Source organism: Heterocephalus glaber, unplaced genomic scaffold, assembly GCF_053883595.1.
Source record: "Heterocephalus glaber isolate CG9 unplaced genomic scaffold, H.glaber_assembly_v1.0 deba00001447, whole genome shotgun sequence".
In the NCBI taxonomy this organism is placed as follows: domain Eukaryota; kingdom Metazoa; phylum Chordata; class Mammalia; order Rodentia; family Bathyergidae; genus Heterocephalus; species Heterocephalus glaber.
Genome location: NW_028258299.1, coordinates 8508562 through 8529643, shown reverse-complemented (window position 1 = coordinate 8529643; position 21082 = coordinate 8508562). Strand labels below are relative to the sequence as shown.

At 42.4% G+C, this 21082-nt stretch overlaps 1 protein-coding gene across 1 annotated transcript; it reads right to left on the bottom strand.

Moving 5' to 3' along the window:
* Positions 1-10505: 10505 nt before the first annotated feature.
* LOC101701093 (PRAME family member 12-like) lies at positions 10506-13357 on the bottom strand. The gene is made up of 3 exons (XM_013065054.2): positions 13020-13357; positions 12031-12612; positions 10506-11184 (listed from the first exon to the last, which is right to left on the bottom strand). Exons 1-3 carry the CDS (start codon positions 13355-13357, stop codon positions 10506-10508), a joined length of 1599 nt encoding a protein of 532 aa, XP_012920508.2.
* Positions 13358-21082: the final 7725 nt, after the last annotated feature.

Below are 21082 nucleotides of genomic sequence, written 5' to 3'. Positions count from 1 at the left end.
CACAGTGCCCGGGGCGGACGCTCGCCAGGTGGTCTCGGAGGTGCCTCGGATCCCCGGGTTGACCCCTGGCCCTCCTCCGCCCCAAGCCCCCAGCCCCGGCCACAGCCCGCCGCCCAGACGCCCAGGCGCGACGCCTGCTCAGGGTCGGTCAGGGCGCTTGCCGCGCCGCGCCTCGCCTGCCCGGTGCACTTGCCCGCCGAGCTCCCGCTGCGCTCCAGGCCGGGCTCCGCGCGAGGGTCGGGAGTGAAACTTCTCCAGGGAGCGGCTGTGGAAGCGGCGGCGGCGGCGGCAGCGAGAGGAGCTGCAGGCGAAGAGGAGGAGCAGCGGCGGCGGCGTCCGCTCCTTAGCTGCCACCCTGTCACTGGCGCGCCTGGGGGCCCTCCTCTGGGCTCCCGCCCTCGCTCCCGCCCCCTCTCCCCGCCGCCGGCCCTGACTGGCCCGAAGGAGGAGCCTTGAGAGCCACGGCCAGCCGGGGAGCGCGTCCCGCGGGGTTCCCCCGTCCGCGCAGAGTCCCAGCCAGCCTCTCTCCGGAAGGAAACGCCGCTGCTCGGGCAGCCTCCGGCTTCGAATATTTGAATTTTAATGTTAATTTTGAAGAACTGGCTGCTGACCAAGCTCAACAAAATTGTGCAGCCAGAAGGCTTGAGATTAATAACACGTGCTACTTGGCACAGGACCCTTTTGCAGACTTAGTTAATTAGTTGATCCTTTCCAATCAAGCTTATAAACAAATGGCCCTTCTACTGAAAAGAGTTTGTGTCACTATCCCGGAGGAAAGCACTCCTGTGCAATCCTGCCTGGATATCCTGCAGGGGTCCCAGGAGCCTCATGCTCAATTCTCAGCTTGGTTGCAAGAAGCTGTCTGATAATAGATACTACATGCCCAAGCAGTGGAGATTATTGTCTTACAACTGGCTTTTGAAAATCCTGATAAGGATTTCAAACAATCATTAGGGGTCATTCAGGCTACTGAAAGTTTTGGAAACTGTTTAAAGGTGTGCCAGGATATGGACACTGAAAGACACACATCTTCCATGTTTGTTCAAGCTATGCTTAGTTTAATCAAACAAAAACAGACTTCTTCAAAAATACAATGTTTTAATTGTAGTAAGGCAGGGCATGTCCGTAAACAATGTACTCAACCCCAGACGAAGAAGGGCGCAGCTGTCCTTGACCCAGAAGGAAAAGTACCAAGCCCCTGCCCTAGATGTGAGATGGGAAATCATTGGGCTAGTCAATATTGCTTTAAATACCATAAAGATGGCGGGAAACAGGGTGTGGGCCTGACCTCAGGTACAACAAATAATGGAGACGTTCCTAGTGCAGGCTTACAGCACCAATCCTCAGTGGGTCTCCAGAGGACTGTTGAATCCCTTACCATGGCCACCCCAGGAAGCACAGGGTTAGACCTTCCAGCTGCTGACTAAATGATCTTGACTGACGGAGATAAATCTGTTAAAATTCCCACAGGCATTTGGGGACATCTCCCCTCAAGTATTGTAGGTTTGGTTTTATGAAAAAATAAATTAAACCTACAGAGTGTTGAAGTACTTCCCAGGTTATTGATTCAGATTATTTCGAAGAAATTCCAATTGTGATCCAATCACATGATGTCTGGGTTTTTGAGTTAGGAGATTAAATAGCTAAATTTATTCTTCTACTTGTGGTCAAAACTGGAGCTGTTGGCTGAGAACAGACCCAAAGAGCTAAAAAGTTTGGGCATACCTCCCATAAGGAGATGTTTTTCACTTAAGATATCACTGGGCAGTCACCCATGTATACTCAAGATTAAAGGAAAATTTCTTCAGGGATTAAAGGATACCAGTGCAGACGTTTTGGTGATGGCTCTGTCTCAATGGCTACCTGCCTGGCCCACTTGGGTAGCAATCACTTCTCTGGTGGAGCTTGGGGTGCCAGGTGAGTTATACATACAGAGTGCTGCACCTCTACTGTATATAGGTCCCAGTGGCTTTAAAGGAGTCTCTGAGCCATTCATTGCAGAGATCCCAGTTAATTTATGAGGCAAGGACAAATGAAACAATCCTACCTGCTGAGAGAATGATGCAAAAGATGGGATACATTACAGGATATGGGTAAAAAAAACCACCAGGGAAATCTTGAGCCCATAGAAGTCCATCAGAGGAATGGAAGAGAAGACACTGGCTGTGAAATAAATTTTTAAAAGGAGTCTTTGCAGCTTCTCCCCATCCAAATATTTCTTTCCTATTAAAATGACACACAGATGCTTTTGTTTCAGTGGATCAATGGCCCCTATGAAAGAAGGAGCTCATTCACTAGCCCTTGGAATATTCTTATTTTTGTTATACCAGAAAAGTCAGAAAAGTGGAGGCTGCTTCAAGATTTGAGAGCCATTAATGCATGTATTTACCCTATAGGTACTCTGCAGCCTGCACTTCCTTCTCCCACTGCAGTTCCATGGAACTGGCCTATGATAGTAACTGATCTTAAGGATTTTTTTTATCCCCTTAAGTCCAGAAGACTGACCATGTTTTGGTTTTTCTGTTCCTGCCAATAATTTTGTCAAGCCCATGTGCCCATATCAATGGACTGTTTTACTACAGGGGATGATGAATAGCCCCACACTGTGTCAACATTTTTTGGTCAGGCTTTAGACCCTGTTAGAAAAAAATTTCCTCAAGACTATATAATATATTATATGGATGATATATTATTTGCTGCCAATTCTCAACAGCAGCTTACCCTGTTTCTGCAAAAAATAAAAGAACTTTAACACAATATGGTTTGTGCATAGCCCCAGAGAAAGTTCAAACTATCTCTCCCTGTAGTTACTTAGGAACCCTGGTAAGGGAAAGAGCAGTTTGAGTTCAGAAATTAACATCAAGAAAAGACTCATTATAAACCCTACATGATTTCCATAGATTACTGGGAGACATTAATTGAATTCACCCAAAATAGGGAATACCTATATATCAGTTAACCAATCTCTATAAAACATAATAAGGAAATCTAGATTTGAGTTCTCCCCATACCCTAATGCCTGAAGCACTTAAAGAGCTCCAGGTAATAAAAACAACTTTAGCAAGTAGGTGCTATGAATCACTTTAAAGGTGCCCCTTATACTGATTATATTGGCCACTCATTCCTCATTGAATTTCTTAGTCAAATAGTGGGTAATAAATCCCAACCTATTGAATGACTTTAATCTTCTTAATCAGCTTACTAAAAATCTTCAAATGCAGATCAATTGGATAACTTAATTCAACAGGCCCGTCACTGCAGTGTACAGCTTTTAGGATTTGATCCCAATCATATTGTGCTTCCTATTAATCTTGCTCAGTACAGCCATCAATTTCAAACTTTCTTGGTCTGGCAGATAGCCTTTGCTGATTATATAGAATTACTTGATAATCATCCTGATTAGACTGTACAATTGCATTGCCATTACTCATTTATTTTACCCAGAAATACTCAGCCAATTCCTCTTACAGGTGCTCCAAATTACTTTACAAATAGATCTTCCCATGGTTTTGCTACTTACTGGACTGTACAAAATCACCAAAAAATGGCTACCCCTGGAGTTTCTGCTCAAAGATCAGAATTAGTTGCTGTAATTACAGTAGTTGAATGTACTCTAGCAGGACCTGTCAATATTTTATGTATTCCACCTATGTAGTTAATGTCAGTAATTGTTTGGAGATAGCCACTGTAAAAGGCACTCTGGATCCCCCACCCCCATTCAATCTATTTTTATGATTACAGAAAGCCATTGAAAATAGGACTGCCTCTTTCTGTTTTTATTTTTGGAATTTTTATTAATATATTATCATCCTCAGGGTTTAAAAAGTATTGGCCTTTTAAACAAATTTCTAAGGCAATTTTACAATTCATTTGAAAGGTGATAGATACCACACACTCCTACAACCTCAGCCACTTTACAAAACAAAGAGAAAATTGCTTCAAAACTCCTAAGAAATGTTACTATAATTTAGAGCAGCTCTATATTTACTCTTATATTAATCAGTGTGTCTTAGATTGCAATGTACATTTTGATTGTGACATGCAAATATGGATTCTGCTTTGGAAAATGGATTAACTTGCATGCAGATTTCTGTAGAGATTCATAATCTCCAAAACAACGGAGGGGGGAATCAACATTATAGGTCTGACTCTGCCAAAACATACTTAGAAGAAACACTTTCACAGCTGTACAGACAGGGAGAGAAAACAAGTCATGGGATCAAGGTACTAAATCGTCAGGCTGCCAACAGTATCCAAATAGTTACCAGATTCCGTATACGATGTGTTTTCAAAGTGGGAAAGAAATTATTAGAGGCTGATTCAGACCATCAGTTACCATTACTTTATACAGTGTCAGTGTAATTCAATTTAATCTCCTTTAACCATTAAAAAGTTTATGACTACATTCCAAGGTAATAATTCGTTTTATGTATTTTTTTCCCAAGGTAATAGTTCATTTTAAATCTACTTTAATAAATTACACATGTATGTATTTGTATATGTATGATCTCTATGTGTCATTTTAAAGTATATAAGAGCAGGGTGAGACAGACAAGTCATGTAGATATTAATAAGTTTAGATGAACTGTCACTGACTTTAATACAGTATTGACTAAGAAAAGGTAGTTCAAGGCTTTAGCTTTGAGCTTGATAAAAATGTCAGAGTATGTTTGAGAAATCTGTCCTTATTGTACTATAAAAATAACTATAATACTTTAATATTTTCAGAAGAATACAAAGTCAATCATTTTTCCTTTATAAGTAAAGTTAGAATATCTCATTTGATATTTTGATAATCATGATTTTGGTTTGCCTATATATTCTGGGGTGAAGGATAAGATAATTTGGCCAAAATGAAAGGAGATTTTTACCAGACTACCTTGCGGTATTCTTCAGTAAATTCATAAGGAAACATTTTCCAACACAGCAGTGTACCCAGTGCTTTGAAGTAAAAACAGTGGCCTAAAGCCTTGTCTCACTTTGGTAAAAGTAGAACAGAAATGAATCTCCAACTTCAGCATTACATATTAGTTAGAATGGAGCTTGGATAAAAATGTTAAAATCATTAAGCAGAGAAGGAAATCTCTCCATTGGTTCAATCTATTAACCAAAAATTTCATGGGAAAATAAAAATCTGCTAAGAAAAAAAGGAATGTACATTTGAATTATATGCAATCTGTAATTCTGTAAGAATGGCTAGAATTCAAAAATCTTTGTAATAATATTATATCTGGTGAAATCAAATTCAATTATAATACCTGGGATTCCTCCTTCTCCAAAGAAGAAATTAAACTAATTATATAATTTGTTAATACTCTGCAAATTCCAATTCACAAGTACTGTATACAAAATAGGATAAATAATATATAGGATGTATCAATGAAAAGCTACAATCAATAATGCCAATTTTTGCTACCTTGGCAAGGTACTGTACATATACTACATCAATATAATAGAAAAGGCACAGCTCTGAGGACACGTTCCACATTTTATTTATATTTTAAGACTAATCTCAAAATCACATATCCATACACTTACTTTCTTTTGTTGACTACATCTAAATTTAAATGCACGGTTTATTTAACAAAGACTGTAAACAAATATTTACCATGTCTGTTACATGTAACACACAGGAACAGCTTTTGACAGAAATTCATCAACCCCCCCCAACATTTTTTGATTATAAATACAGGTATCAAAACAATACTGAACGTATTTTTGATACTACTAGCAGTCAGCACCCATACAGCTTCAAAATTAACACAGTTTGTGACAATATTCATTGTACCTGCTACTTTGAACAATTTCAAACTGTAGCTCTTTCACTAAGCAAGATGGATAAGCATGCCATTTCTGCTTTTCCTTTTTGAGATTTTACTTTTCAGAAACACACCTTTCCACTGACATCTGACAATTCTTGCCATGCTTTCATCTTGTAAACCTGAATTCTATTTGCATTGCTCCAGGTTCATGTTTAAATGACAGTGTCTTAATAAGAGAAAGAAAAATTGTGCCACATTTTTCCTCCTGTTACCTGAAAACATAATGGGTGTACGTATATTAAATATATTCTTACAAATGTCCAGGTCATGTTTACCAGCTGAAATTCTTTTACTTAATGTGTGGGTATTTTGCATTGTGATATTGAATCAAGACATTAATATGAGTAGAAGGTTGTTGATTTAAGACAAGTTTGAGATCCACTAAAACTAATTTGTTGTATGTTTGTCCTTATGGTGGTTGTGGAAGCTTCATATTTTCTTTGGACATCATTAGATGTCTTAGCTCTTTAAGTACAACTTTAATACTATATGAATTCTGACGTTTTGCTAACACTGGTATGCTGCATGCATCCACCATTCCACTGGAATTATTTATTCCATTCATATTAATTTTTGTTACAAATCTAACTGATGGAGGAGCTTCTGGGTACTTAGGTTCACATTCTACATTCAGGCTATATATTCTGTTTTCATAATTTGTCTTTGGTGGCCTAATAATCATGCCTGTCCACATTGTAAGTGTCATATCTTCATCATCTTCAAGACCCCAGCTAACCGTACCATCGGTTGCTCTTTTTTATCCTTCTTCAAGTTCTGCCAACAAGACAAAAATTACGAGGAACTTTAACTCCTGTGGAGACTGCCATCTTCTCTTACAGCCTGACACAGCCACCTGAACGCATGGGACATCACATGTCACTCTGCCTCTTTCTATATAGGTCATATACACTCACATTCCAGTTGTCCTGGATCACTAGCAGAAGCAAACCATCATCCTGATAGACTCATCACCTGGATTTCCAACAGGTGGTAATTTTCATTCTTATTTCCATCAGAACACTTGAGCCCTTATCTCTGACTTTAAACTTTCCAAAGCACAGACACACCATATTGTGTAGGCTTGTCCAACACGTCCAACTTTACCTACATCAATTTCACTGGAGAGTTGTAACCCCTGAGGCCTCCAGGCATGTAAACTGTGGCAAATGGATGTAACACATATACCCCAATTTGGTAGGCTTCAGTGTGTACACATCATCATAGATACTTACTCTCATTTTATGCATGCTATCTGCCAGGCAGGGGAAACTACAGGACATGAAAAACAGCATTGTCTTTCAGCATTTTCAAAAATGAGAGTCCCTAAGAAAATAAAAAGATGATGGTCCCACTTACATGAGCAAAAGCTTTCAAAAATGTTTTACAAGAGAGGTATATTACTCATTCTACTGGAATTACTCATTCTACTTATATCCAAAGGGGCAGGCTATTTTTGGGCTTGCACACTTGCTGCTACGATGCCAAATACAAAAACGAAAAGGGGGAATAAGCCATAATCTCTCTTTTTTTTCTTTTGATTTTTTGAGATAGGGTCTCATTTTGTACTACAGGCAGGGATTGAGCTCACTATGTAGTTCAGGCTGGCCTCAAACTCATGGCAATCCTCCTGCCACAGCCTCTGAGTACTGGAACTACAGGTGTGTGACTCCACACCTGGCTGTAGAAATTGAGAATGATTTTTAACCCTGTGTGGCTCACAATATTGTCTCTTCTTTTTGTGTAGCACTAGGAATTGAACTCAGGGCCTTGTACATACTAGACAAGTGCTCTACCAATGAGGTAGCCACTCTGTGGTGTCACAATCTCTTTAACCTAGCAATGTTTATACTTAATTTTTTGAATCCTATTGATCGTATGCATAGAACCCCAGAGGAATTACATTGGTCAAAAATATAAGAGCAAGGAAAAAAAGACAAAGCACACATATTAGAGCAGTTCCCAGAAATGGGAAAATGGGAAGGGCCAGTTACCTTATTAACACGGGCCAAAGGTTTGATTGTATCATTTCAGGAGATGGACAAACATTGGGGGTGCTCTTCAGGAACATGCAACCATGGAGAAATACCCGCCCACATGATGAGTCTGTGGCAGAACTTGACTCTGCTCCTTCCACCAGTGATGGCATTCTACCAGATGACACTGGGTGGCAATAACCAAAGGCAACCTCTATGATGTACACGACTTACGGACCCAAAAACATGGGGAAAATTGATGAAAACCCTGCTATGATCGCTATCATAGCATGTATTGTATATATATCTGTAGTACAGAGTGGGCACATATGCATAATCCTGCTTTGTTAAAGCCTGTTACTTGTCTGCTACCTCGAGTGAAGGACCAAACAACAATTAAGACATGTTCAACCTCTGCTTCTCCAAGTACAAAACAAAAAGGAGGAGATGTGGGAAACCAGGTGTAAATGCTGAAGTCTGGGTTAAACTCTCCTTGAAACATGAGAGAGAGAGCTGGGGATTTAGTTCAGTGGCAGCACACCTGCCTCGCAAGCACAGGGTCCTGAGTTTGATTCCCAGTACCAGAAAAAAAGAAAAGAAAAGGAAATACAAGGGAGGAGATAAAAAGCTATTCCTTCTTCAGGTCCGTTCTTTAGCATGCCAGCACCACCCAGATTCAAAGAGAGAGCCAACAGTAGCTGAAGTCTGATTAAAGAAAATACAAATTTGGGTACAAGCTGTAAATTGTGAGAACCTGATGAACTTTCCATGAAACTTGGATCACCTACTTGCTTTCTTCTTTGTGCATGTATAGTAAAAGTGAAGAATACTGCCAGTTTGGGGCTGTTTTTTGCACTGGAGGCAAGATTCTCTGGCCCCTCCCTGGTCTTCCTAATTATCTGTCTTTTGTCTTTGTTCCCCATTTGCCCCATGGGTCAGGATAAACTTATAGGGTGGATTTGACAGAAGCCATCATGGAATTCATAGCAAGATCCAGTCTCAAAAAAAGAAAAAAAAACCCTTAACATTAGGCCAAGCAGAATGGCATAAAGCCTGTAATCTCCATACCTGGGAGGCTGATGCAAGAGATCCAAACCAGTTAAACAAAACATCAGGACCTTGCCTCAAAAGGAACACAGAACAAAACAAAACGGAACACCTAAGACAAACATTATGTTGTCTCCTTGGGAAAAAAAGGGGCACCCTGAGGCTGGGCCTCATCCTCAAGGATAAGGTCACAGGTATTAAAACTTCACTGATCATGTGGGAGCTGACCATGTGGGGCATTACCTCTATCATGAGACTGACAATGAGCCACAACAAACTAAACTCCTGGGAACCTGGGAAAAAGTTGGGGAAAGCCTCAACTCTCCAGGCAGGCTTTAGAATTAAAAATAAGGAATGAATGAAAGGTATCATGGCAAATATCCCACAGGGTAAGAAGGGAGTTCCAGATTCACTTGGCCCCAGAAAGACAAGAGTGTCTCAGACACATTAGCACAGTCAATTTTCTTTTTTATCTTGTGAGAAAAAAATAAAATTTCATAATCAAATTAAAAGACAATTCCAATAGTTATTATACTTTGTATTGTTTCCTCCAGAATAGTTACTTAGAGTGCAAGGCATAAACTAAAAACATTCTTACAAAAGAAACTTATTAGTCAGTTTTGAAGAGAAAGCTATACCCTGTTTTGTGTGCGTGAAGATGCACAGGTGTGTGTGTCTATGTGTGTGTACCTGTGTGTGCACGTGCTCACACTCAGGTCTCTTTGTCTTTCTAAAAGGTCCAAAACCCTTCACTGGATTTACACTTCAATTTGACAAGGGTCAGAGGAAAAATTTCCATAAGCTCACATTGAAAACACATTTGTTTTATTTGTAGTAAAAAGAAAGTAAGTAAAAATATGAGTGAGTAGACTGTCAAGCCATAGAGACTCCTTCAAAAAGACAAAATAACAGATATGAGAATGGGAGTTTTAAGAACCTCTAAGCCACCATCATTTCTTTCTACAATACATTCCTTTAGCCCAAGAGAGGTACATTTGTCCTCCTTTTGGAGGACTTGGTATCAGTGATACAAAATGTTCAATGGTCCCAGCATTACGGCTGTGTAGAAAGGTGGTTTTTCCCCATTTGGTCTGCTCTTTTATTTCCCTTGGCCTAAATAGAAAGATGTTCCCCAAAGCATGATTACACAGAACTCATTTTCTGCTGTTCTCAAATATACTATGCTCTGGAGAGATGGTCTGTTAATTATTGAAAGTGTGAACATTGTGTACCTTCCTCCACTGAAAAACCGTAAGTCCTGGAGGGACATGGAAGATGCCCCCAGAGAAGTCAGGAATGAAAAGGAGTGATCAGAATGCTCCAACAGCGTTTAGATGCCCAAGCCCTTGGATACCTTGCTCAGATAGCTCATGGTCTTCTTTCATTATTGACACACAGGTTTTTCTACATTTGAACTGGAATCCAGGCTAATGGGCCATGGGTACGGGGTGATAGCCACCAAATTTCCCTGGATTTCTGACCAATTTTCTACAGATATCCTCTCAGTGGCACTACCCTCATGGAACTCTGAAGCTTGAATCCACTCCTAGGAATTCAGATTCATATTTCTGACTGCAAGGACACAAGTCCAATGTCCCATTGCTTGCCAGAAAACCTTTTATCCTCTAATCCCATCCCCCAGTTTTACGTGTCCCTTTTCCACTCACAAAAAGCAGGGGTCTAGACTCTTTTGGGTCCTCTTATAGAAAATCCTATTCCTTGGCTTCTGGTTCCAAAAGTCCAGGAGAAAACTTCTGACATTTTTGCAATCATAGTACAGCTCACAGATACACGGAGAGGCCTCCATGCAATAGAGGAATCGGTGGTAACAATATTGGCAGGGATCTGAACCAAACACAGCCATCTTTGGCTGCCGTATGGCCTTCAGGGTTTCCATGAGCTCAGCACAAAGTTGGACAAATGTCCCTGGTTGCAGGTCGCCCATGTCATTATAGCTCTCTAGTGGGGCAGGATACTGCTCCAGACTTAAGTGGCTCATGCTGGCAGTGTGGCCCAGCAGATCCTTCAGGGCAGACATGGAGATGTTGTTCTCATAGAAACAGATGGTGGTGAGCTTCGAGCAGTGGCTGAGGGCAGGCAGGATGGCACTGATCTGGGAATCTGTCATGCAACATGATTCCAAATCCAAAGTGGTCAGGGTGCCTGCAACTTTCTCCACCAAAAGCTGCAGGGGCTTGGGACTAAACTGAGTCAGTCTGACTCCTCTCAGATCCAGATCTCTCAGCTGACTGATGCTTGGGCACTGGGTCAGATGGTTCCAATCTGATGGTAAAACTTCCCAGTGAGTTATTGAGAGGGTCTTCAACGGGATCTTCAGGCACCTGCAGAGATCAAACAGTTGGTTCTGAGAAATCATGGTGGAGATTGGAGGATGGTGAAGATGGCTGCTTTTATTTTTTCCAGTACCAGGGATTGAACTCAGGACCTTGCAGTTGTGAGGCAGGTGTGGCACCACTGAGCTAAATTCCTGGCCCTGAGAATGGCTTCTGAGAGGGACATGAACAGTGACACAAGGTCATTGTGATCCTGTGATGATAGCCAACCACCAACCCCTGAGTGTAGAAGGCACTGATCATTCGAGCTACCCCACATTAGTCCGAGTTCTATCACTGCCTTTGCATAACTGGCTTAGTCCTGAATCTCTACAGCCCATTTCTTCTCTGCCAAGCTGAAAACCAAACCTCTGTCCAGGCTAAACCAGGAGACAGGCAGAAAGTACAAATCAGGTAAGATCTGTCCACAGGGACTAGAATCCCTGTTGGGATCAATCCCAAACTCCTGTCTTCAACAAAGCTTCTTTTGCTATCCCCAGTCCTCACTCTTCTTTCTTTCCATTTTCCAGCACCTCAACTTAGACACAGTACTTAAGGAGAACTTGACAAACTTGTCCTCAGTATATATGACCCCCCACCCCCTGCCACCTGCTTTGTTAACATGATGACCTTTTCCTGACTGGTCACCTGAGTTTATTCTTATTTCTATATTTGTGGTTCTGCCCTACCTTGCTACCGATACAGCAGAAATAGGACAATCCACAGACATTCTAGTGTTCCAATCACTATTAAATCACAAATAGCTGGTAGACAACAGGTGTCCACTCACACACACACGCACAATACAGAAGTGCTTTGTTGTGAGCTGAAGGGAAAGCTCTCCATCCTACTCACCTGAGCACCTGGTCCAGGTGGCCTTTGAGGAAATAGGCACAGTCTAGGTAGAGCTCCTGGAGGCAGTTCAGCTCTCGGAGGTGAAGAGTGAACTCATCAACGTACTCTGAAATGCTACTTGAGGCACAATAGTACCCAGTAGAGAATGAAAAGAGAGCAAGTTTTTGAAGATTTCTCATGTGGCCCAGGTAAGGAGCAAATGATGCCAAGTTTTTCACATCCAAAAAGTCACACACTTCCACTTCCTGAACACACTTCAGATCCAGCATCTTCAGAACATCCATGAAGGTATCAAAAGGCATATTGTAAATCTCCATCTTCCTACAGCACAGGTGGACCAAATGTCTTTTCTGCTGGGCCCACTCAAAGAGATAGGTTTGGAATCCATTTAAATTTCCACTCACGGTGAGCAAGTCTGCCGTCACTTTCAGGAGCTGCTTTTTCCTGTTCACTTGGCAGTCATCGAATGTTTGTTCCCTACACTTGTCATCTGGTACCCAGGCATGAGCCATGGCTCTGGGCCCCAGAGTCCAGAAGTCCTGGTACACATTCCTCAAATCCAGCACTTGCAGTTTCCATCTACTGTGGGTGATAAAAGAAAGAGTCTCAGAAACGAGATAAAGATCCAACTTCCTACCTGTGCTTCATTTCTAATTTCTAGGCATTATCCACTGCCCCCTTTTCCTGCCTTCCTTTTTCTACCTTCTTTAACATCTTGCATGCAGCTTGATTGCATCTTGCTTGCAACTCCAAGTTCCTGTGAGAAGAGGCAGGTGCAGACTCCTTCTGTGGTTACCACACCCAGCGCAGGCAGCTTCCACATCTGGAAGCCACTTCCTAGATGCTCAGCAATGGCCAAGGCCTCTGGATCCTCCTCTCTCACAGCATCAGAAGCTGCTCCACACCTCAGCTCCCCACACTCCATGACCCCCACTGTCCTTCCCTAGAATCCCTGCACCCTCCCTCCAGGTCACCTGGGCCACCCTCACCTGGGGTGAAACTTATGTGCCAGCAGCATATCCAGCCCATGCAGCACAGCTTTCAAAGTCTGTAGATTCCTCTCCTCTGGCTGGAGTTTTTCTAGTTCAGATTGTGGGGTCCCAGATTTCCTCATCTCCATCAGGGACCCCAAAGGGAGGCAGGGAAAAGGCCAGGCTGGGACCATCACCTTCAGGACCTCATCAAGTCCACACATGAAGGCCTCCATGAACATTTCATGGAAGATGAGGCTGGGCAGGTCATGCAGAGCAATACAGGCTATGGACTCACTTTTCAGCAGGCTGTGCTTGGTCAGCTCATACAGAGTCAGTGGGCTCTGCATACTCATCCTGGTGGATCTGCAAGAACAAGGATCCTGGGAACATCCAGGAAGAGGCACCTGCTCAGGCCAAGATCAAGAGACTCCTTATGACCTAGAAAACTAACTCTGGACCAAGATCTCTGTCCTGTCTCTGGTGGAGGACTTCTCAGTGTGCCTCCATATCTCTGTCCTCATTGACCAAAAAGTCACAGCTCTGCCCCTTGTTAGCAGCAGCGCACCACTATCCCATCCACTATTGGCCACTAATCCTGTTCACTCCAACCCTTGTTAGAAGTGGGTGATGAGGAGTCTGAAAGCTCAGCTATGCTCATGCTGGAAAAATTTCTGATCATCACTCCATGGTCCTGGGTCAATAGCAAAGGAAATAGCACATGGCCCAACCAACCCACCTTTCCATTCAAATTATGAGCATAGCTGCAAAAGACTAGAGAGATGCTATAAATGGGTGCCATTACTTTTGCTTTAAAAAGCTGAACAAGACATTTTCGAAGCTCTTACAGGCATGTCATTTAGAGATGGAATATGCTAACTCTGTGATGTAGATTCCCATTCACACCTCTTCCATATTTGATAATTTGCCAGTTTGAGGAGGAGTATAGGGGAGAAAATAGACAACAACAGAGACTCTAACTCTAAAATACTGGATAGAGAGCTGGTTCTGGTGGCTCATGCTTCTTGTAATCCCAGCACTTTGGTGGCAGAGTTGAAAGGATTCCAAGCTCAAGCCCAGCCTGGGTATTGGATTAATTTAGCAAAAGCCTGTATCAAAAAGTTAATAAAAGTCTGGGAGGCCTGGGATTTAGCTCAGTGGTTCCACCACCTGCCTCACATGCACAAGGACCTGCGTTCGATCCCTGGTACCAAAAAAGAGAAAAACAAATGTCTGGGGATGTTCTTGAGTGGAAAGTTTCAGATTTCAATCTCTGTGAAAGAGAAAACAAAAAGAGAAACAAGATGGGCTTGGTGGCACACTCCTGTAATCCCAGCACTCTGGAGGCTGAGGCAAGAGGATCTGAGTTCGAGGTCAGCCTCAGGTACATAGTGAATTCAATGCTGGCCTAACTACATAGTAAGACCTTGTCTCAAAAAAAAGCAAACAAATAAAAACAATAAAACCTGATGTAAAGTATTGCATAGAATATTGTGTGTGTGTGTGTGTGTGTGTGTTTCACTATATTGTGAAATGAACCAAGAGTCTGCTCTGACACGTCCATTCTTTTTTTATTGAAATTCCATCTCATTGACTTGCTCATGTTGGGTATGAACTCAAAAGCTCCCCTCCTCCAACTTCACAGTAGGGGATATTTTAGACACAGGCAACCACTACTGGTGATAGTGTTTTTTAGGCTCATTTTTTCTATGTAGCAATGGGGAATGAATTCAGGGCTTTGCCTATGCTAGGCAAGTGCCCTACCATTGAGTTTTACCACATCCCTATATTTGATCTTTAAGTAAAAGTTAGTAGGTATGGTGGCATATGCCTATCTATATTCCCAGCACATAGAAAGCTGAGCAGGAGGATTACTTTGAGTATGAGGGCAGCCTGTACTATACAATGAGTTCAAGGCCAACCTGAACTACATAGTGAAACCTGGTCTCAAAAAAATAGTTATTAACCTTTAAAACCACAAAGCCAAAATCTTTGAAGTATCCTTTAAGGAGAAAAATATTTAATTAAAAAATTGTCAAGAAATATACTGCCTGGTGACTTAAGCACGAAAGTCCCAAATTCAAGCCCCCATTGGATACCCGTGAAACGGTGAGACCTTGTCTCAAAATTTAAAATGTTTGTAAAAAATAATGGCTAGGATGTAGCTCAGAATGAAGGCCCTCAGTTGAATTTCTCTCCTGAAAAGACGAAGAAATAAAATATTCCAACTGGTTGAAGTGACACCAGCCTGTGATGCCAGTGCTGCAGAGGCTGGCAAATTCAGGTGGAGTTTGCTGTCCGCCCAGCAGGTTAGGGGACCGTGTCTCAAAGTGGGTCACTGGGGGGACTTGTTAGTGAATTGGTAGGCACCCCTATGTTCTGCAGCCCTAGGTACTGAACAAATAATCCAATATCTTTCCCCCTTTTCCTTCCTTCCTTCCTTCCTTCCTGCCTTCCTTCCTTCCTTCCTTCCTTCCTTTTGTGTTGTACATGGGATCAAAGCATCTACTACATGCTGTTCAGGCCTCTAGTGTTTAGCAGTATTCTCCATGGATTTTTAAAAAGATTTGACTCAGCCTGGTGTGGTGGCACAGGCCTGTAATGGCTGGACTTAAATTCAAGCCCAGCCTAGGCAATTTAAGCCCTTCAAAATGAGCTGGGAATGGTGGTGTGCACCTGTAATCCCAGCAGTTTGGGGTGGAGGCAGCCAGAGGGATGAGAGTTTGAGGCCTGTCTGGGCTACACAGTGAGTTCCAAACAGGAGAATAAGGTAAATTTGATTTAGGGTCAAAACAAAAATCTCAGCCAGGGGTGGTAGGATCAGACTTAATCCAATCCACAGGGAGGCTGGGAGTGGAGGAGCTGGAGTTCAAGGTCACTGTGGTTACATGTTGGAGGTCAAGCACAGCTTGGGTGCCAGGAGTGGAGGCGGAAGCCTGTAATCCGGACACACTCTGGAGGCTGAGGCAGGGAGATTGCAAGTTTAATCCCAGCCTGGTCAAGTTAGTGAGACCTTGTCTGAAAATACCATAAAAGCTGGGGATATAACTGTGAAGGACCTGGGTTCAATACTCAGTAATGAAAAGAAAATTTTTTTAAAGAACAGCTTGAGTGACATAGCTAGGCCTTGTCTCCAAGGAACAAAAACAAGCCGAACGTGGTGTTGAGTGCCTGGAATCCCAGCACTCAGGAGGCTGAGGTAGGAGGATCAGCATGAGTTTGAGGTCAGCCAGGACTGCAGAGTGGAAGTCCAGCCTAATAGTGAGGCCCTCTCTAAAAAATATACTACCACAAAAACACAAAGTCTTAAACCTGTTGATCTGAAAAAAGAAACTATGAAACCCTCAGGGTCATCTGGGACCTCTGTTCTCACAGGACACTGGCCAACGGTGGCCAGGAGGGGCATCCTCATGGATGGCAGTGACTCACCAGGTGTAGACTCGGGTGATGGGGCTCTGTGGGTCTCCGGGATCCTGGCAGGACCAGGCGCTGACTGAAAGCTCCAGAACTGAGCATCTCCTCAGCTCCTCTCCTGCTTTTATCCTCCCTGTTAGCTACACCTTATGTGCCCAGCTCCTCCCTTCCCATCAATCTTTGATCTGTAATTGGGTTTCTTCCTCTCTCCTCACTTAATCCTGTGTCCACATTGATTGATTTTAGCAACTCTCTAGACAGAGCCAGAGAAGAATTTAGGAGAGAGTGAGGCTGGGTGTGGCGACACACGCCCGTAATCCCAGCACTCACTTGAGAGGCTGAGGCAGGAGGATAGGCAGGAGTTGGAGTCCAGCCTGGACACATAATGAGGTAAAGTCCAGCCTGTGCTACAAAGTGAGACCTTCATTTCAACCCCTACCCCCAAAAGTAGAAAGTGAAAATCAAGGATTCACCATTGATTTACTTCACAAACACAGATTTAGTTTTTTAGTTGTTGGTTTTTATTTGTACTGGGGATCGAACTTGGGTCCTTCAGCTTGTGCAGCAGGCAGTGAAACCACTACACTAAATCCCCGGCTTGATTTAGTACTATTAAAATGTGGGGCTGGGGATTTAGCTCGCTGGCACCTGTGACACTCAATTTAGCAACTTAGCAATACCAGCGCCATGTTGAGAACATTCTCCATTTTGCAAATATGTGACTTCCAGCTGCACTCTTTCTCCTGAAAGAAAATCCCACCCCAAACCGATGCCTGTAACCACAAGGTAAAATAAACAGAAACTGTGTTTCAGGTGATCTACAACAAACCATTACCCAGGGAAATGGGAGGAACTAACTGTGCTTATCCTGGCTTCTGTAACCAGCTTCTGCAACAATCCGTAACCCAGCGCAATGTGAGGAGGGACTTTTTCTGTGGTTTTCCCCTTTAAATATGCAGTCCTCATTTCAGTTGGGCCTTTGTCCTCTGACTTGGTTGGCGTGTACATGGGTCCCGGCTGGAAAATAAAGTTCTCCAGTAAGATCCCAGGACTGTGTCATGCTTTGAGAGTTCATCGCTAATCTAATTCAGGGATGAGGTCCAACAGCACCATCCTTGCCTTGCAAGCTCAAGGTCCTGAGTTCAATCCTCACTACCAAAACAACAACAGCAAAACAAATAAAACAACCACAACAACAAAAAACATGGCAGTCACAGATGTGAGTGTGAAATGGGAATTATTCTGGTTCTGATCTTGGGCAGGAATGATCCCTGCAGAAGGATCTTAGCTACCCCCAAATATTGATTCTCTTCTAAGGTTAAAACCACTATACATCTTGATGTTCCAGCCTCCAGCTCCAGGCTGCAGTCCTGGCTACTTTGGAAGTACCCTGAGGCACAATGAGCATTTGAACACAGGAGTGTGGTTACAGCTGTGTAAAAAAGAAAAGCCTCGTTAGCCATGTTGGTGGCTCACGCCTATAATCCCAGCACTCAGGAGGCTGAGGCAGGAGGATCACAAGTTCAAGTCCAGCCTGGGTAATTTAGTGAGTAAACAAGACCCCACCCCCACCCCAATAAAACAACGAAGGTCTGGGGATGTAGCTCAGTGCAGAAACTCTGTTCAATCACCTGTGTTAGAGAAGAAAAGCCACATGGACATCCACGGATCTGTATATATCTAGGTACAATGAGCAGAAACTAAGCACCACTCTCTTGTGACTAGGAGATAGTCAGTTTTTTGTGGTGCTGGGAGTGGAACCCAGGACCTCTCACATGCTACCCAAGCTCTCTACACTGAGCTGTACCTACACTTGAATTATTGGAAAAATATTGCTTTCGGAAAACTGAGCCATGAAAGCCCTGGTACCTTTACATACTCTAAAGAATGGTTTTGTTTGTTGGTTTCAGGCAGGGTCTCAGTATGTAGCCCACAATGGCCTTGAACTCACAGCAATCCTCCTGTCTCAGCCTCCCAAGTGATAAGATTATAGGCATGTGCCCTTGCCTGGCTAAAAAATGATTTTAAACACAGGAAAATGAACACAAAATTTATGCCATGTCAAAGACCTGGGAGTGTGAGACGCCACACCTTAGTGTCTAAGAAAGGCACCTAAAGTTATTGGACCTTACCAGAAGAGTAGCTTAGAAGTTGAAAATGTGCCTTCACCACTTTTTTGTCTCCCTTTAAACATTTTTTTCTCTTTCACATTTCTCGAGGTGGAAGACTAACCTCTGCTCCTAGTCCTATAGGAATATTCTGTTTATATGAAGTTTTACTGAATTTGAGAATTGGAAATAAAACCAATTGAGATCTTTAGTGTGTTATCATTTCACATTTAAGAAAAATTTATTAATTAGGCCTGGTGGCCCACATTTCTAATCCCAGAATTCTAAGAGGTTGAGGGAACAGCATCACAAGTTCAAGCCCAGCTTTAGCAATTTATGCAATTAGAGAATTTTCTTTTGGTCTTTTGAGAAAGGTCTGACAGTGCAGCCCAGGCTGGCCTCAAACTTCTGCTGACCCTCTTGTCTCCCTGAGTGCTGGGATTACAGGCATGTGCAACCACACTCAGCTCCCAATTAAGGAGATCTTGTCTCAAAAACAAAAAATCAAACAGAGGGTTGGGGTTGCCAGGCATGGTGGCATATGCCTGTAATCCCGGCACTGAGAAGGCTGAGGCAGGAGGATCAGTACATGTTTGAGGCCAGCCTGGCCTCCATATTGAGTTGAATACCAGCCTGAGCTATATACCCAGGCCTTATCTTCTCTCTCAAAACCAAAAACAAACAAAAGAAGGAGGGCTGGGATATAAACCCATGCAAAGTATTGTGTTCAAACCCTAGTCCTGAAAAAATAAACAAACAAAAAAACAAAGACAAAAAAAATAATGATAATAGGACTGAGATACAGCAAAATGGAAGCCATTCTTGGTGTTCAAACCCTAGTTCTGTCCAAATAATGAAAAAGAAGAGTTCAGAAATGAGAACACCAGACCCTCAAAGGGCAGTGCCCTGAGGAGGAGCTGTGGAAGGAATACTGACCTCCATGTAAGTGAATTTGTTGATTGGTTGCAGCTATACACTTTTTCTTCATGTTTTGTTTTCTTAGATTTTCTTCCTTTTCCTCTTTCCTATTTTCCTTCCCTTCCTTCCTTCCTTGCTTCCTTCCTTATTTCCTTTCTTTTCACTACTGGAAATAGAACGCTTAGTCACTTTAATAGTGAGCCTTTTTGGCCAAACTCAATTTTTTTTTAAGATAGTCTCTCTGTGTATTTCAGGTTGATCTTGAATTCACGGCAATCCTCCTGCCCCAGCCTCCCAAGTGCTGGGATTACAGGCGTGCATCACCATCTGTTTTTTGTTTTGAGATGGGGTCTTGCTTGTGCCCAAATTTGTGCTCAGGTTGTAATCATCCTGGTTTAGCCTACAGGGCGCTGGGATGACAGTTGTGGAGCACTGGGCTGGGCCAAAACTTTCTTTTTCCTTTATTACTTAGTTGGAAAGTTTCTACGTCCACATTGTGAATTAGGTCACTGTTTATGAAAGCCTAAGTTTAAGTTTGTTTCTGCCTAATGTGTTTGCCACCAATGGCGCAAGTTTAGCTGTCTATGGTCACAGTTTTACCAAGGTTATAGTAATTTATAAAGCTCAATTGCTTTTGTTTGGTAGATATTTGCAACTTCAGACTCCAGTTTATTTCTAACTGATATTTCCCCTCCTCCAATGACACAGTCTTGTTTTTGTTTTTTTTGGATTAAATTCTTTTACTGGTACATTGTAGGTATAAAACACAATTACATTTCTCATTGGGAATTTTACCTTTACATAATGCATCTTGGTTCTTATTTTTTCCGCATTCCTAGCCCTCCCTTCACACCCGCCACCCTTCTCTATTTACAAAGACTTTAATTCCATTTTTTCCATTTCTCATCATTTTTCTTTTCCCTTCTTTCCTTTCCCCTGCCCCTCCCACTACCCCTACCCCTTTGGACCTTTTCTTCCTATTTTACATTATCGATTATTCATTCTAATCATTGGTACATTTTAGGTATACAATATAATGACATTCATCATTGGAAATTTGCACCTTTACATAGTCTCTCTTGGTTCTTATTTTTCACCCTTGCCCAGCCCTCCCTTCAACCCCTCCGGTCCTCCCTATTTATAAAGATTTTGTTCCTATTTTTCCATTTTCTCATATTAATCCCATTCCCTTCTATCCTTTCCCCAGCCCTCCCACTTCCTTCCCCTTTGCCCCTTTTCTTCCTATTTCACATTACCCATTATACATTTAGTCCTTATTTACACTTTCAGTTTCTCACACCAGAGAAACTATTCGGTATTTATACATGTGTATCCTATTTATTTCATTTAAGAGTATTGCCTCAATGTGCATCCACTTAGCTATAAATGTCTCTAATTTCTCATTTTTTTCTTTTCTTTCTTTTTTTTTTTTTTTTTGTACCAGGGATCAAACTCGAGTCCTTGCGCTTGCGAGGCAGGCGGCGAAACCACTGAGCTAAATCCCTGGCCCAAATTTCTCGTTTTTTATGGCTGAGTAGTACTCCATTTTATAAAAAAACCCACATTTTCTTTATCCAGTCTCCAGTTGATGGGCATTTGGGCTGTTTCCAAGTTTTAGCTACTACAAACTGCTCTGCTATG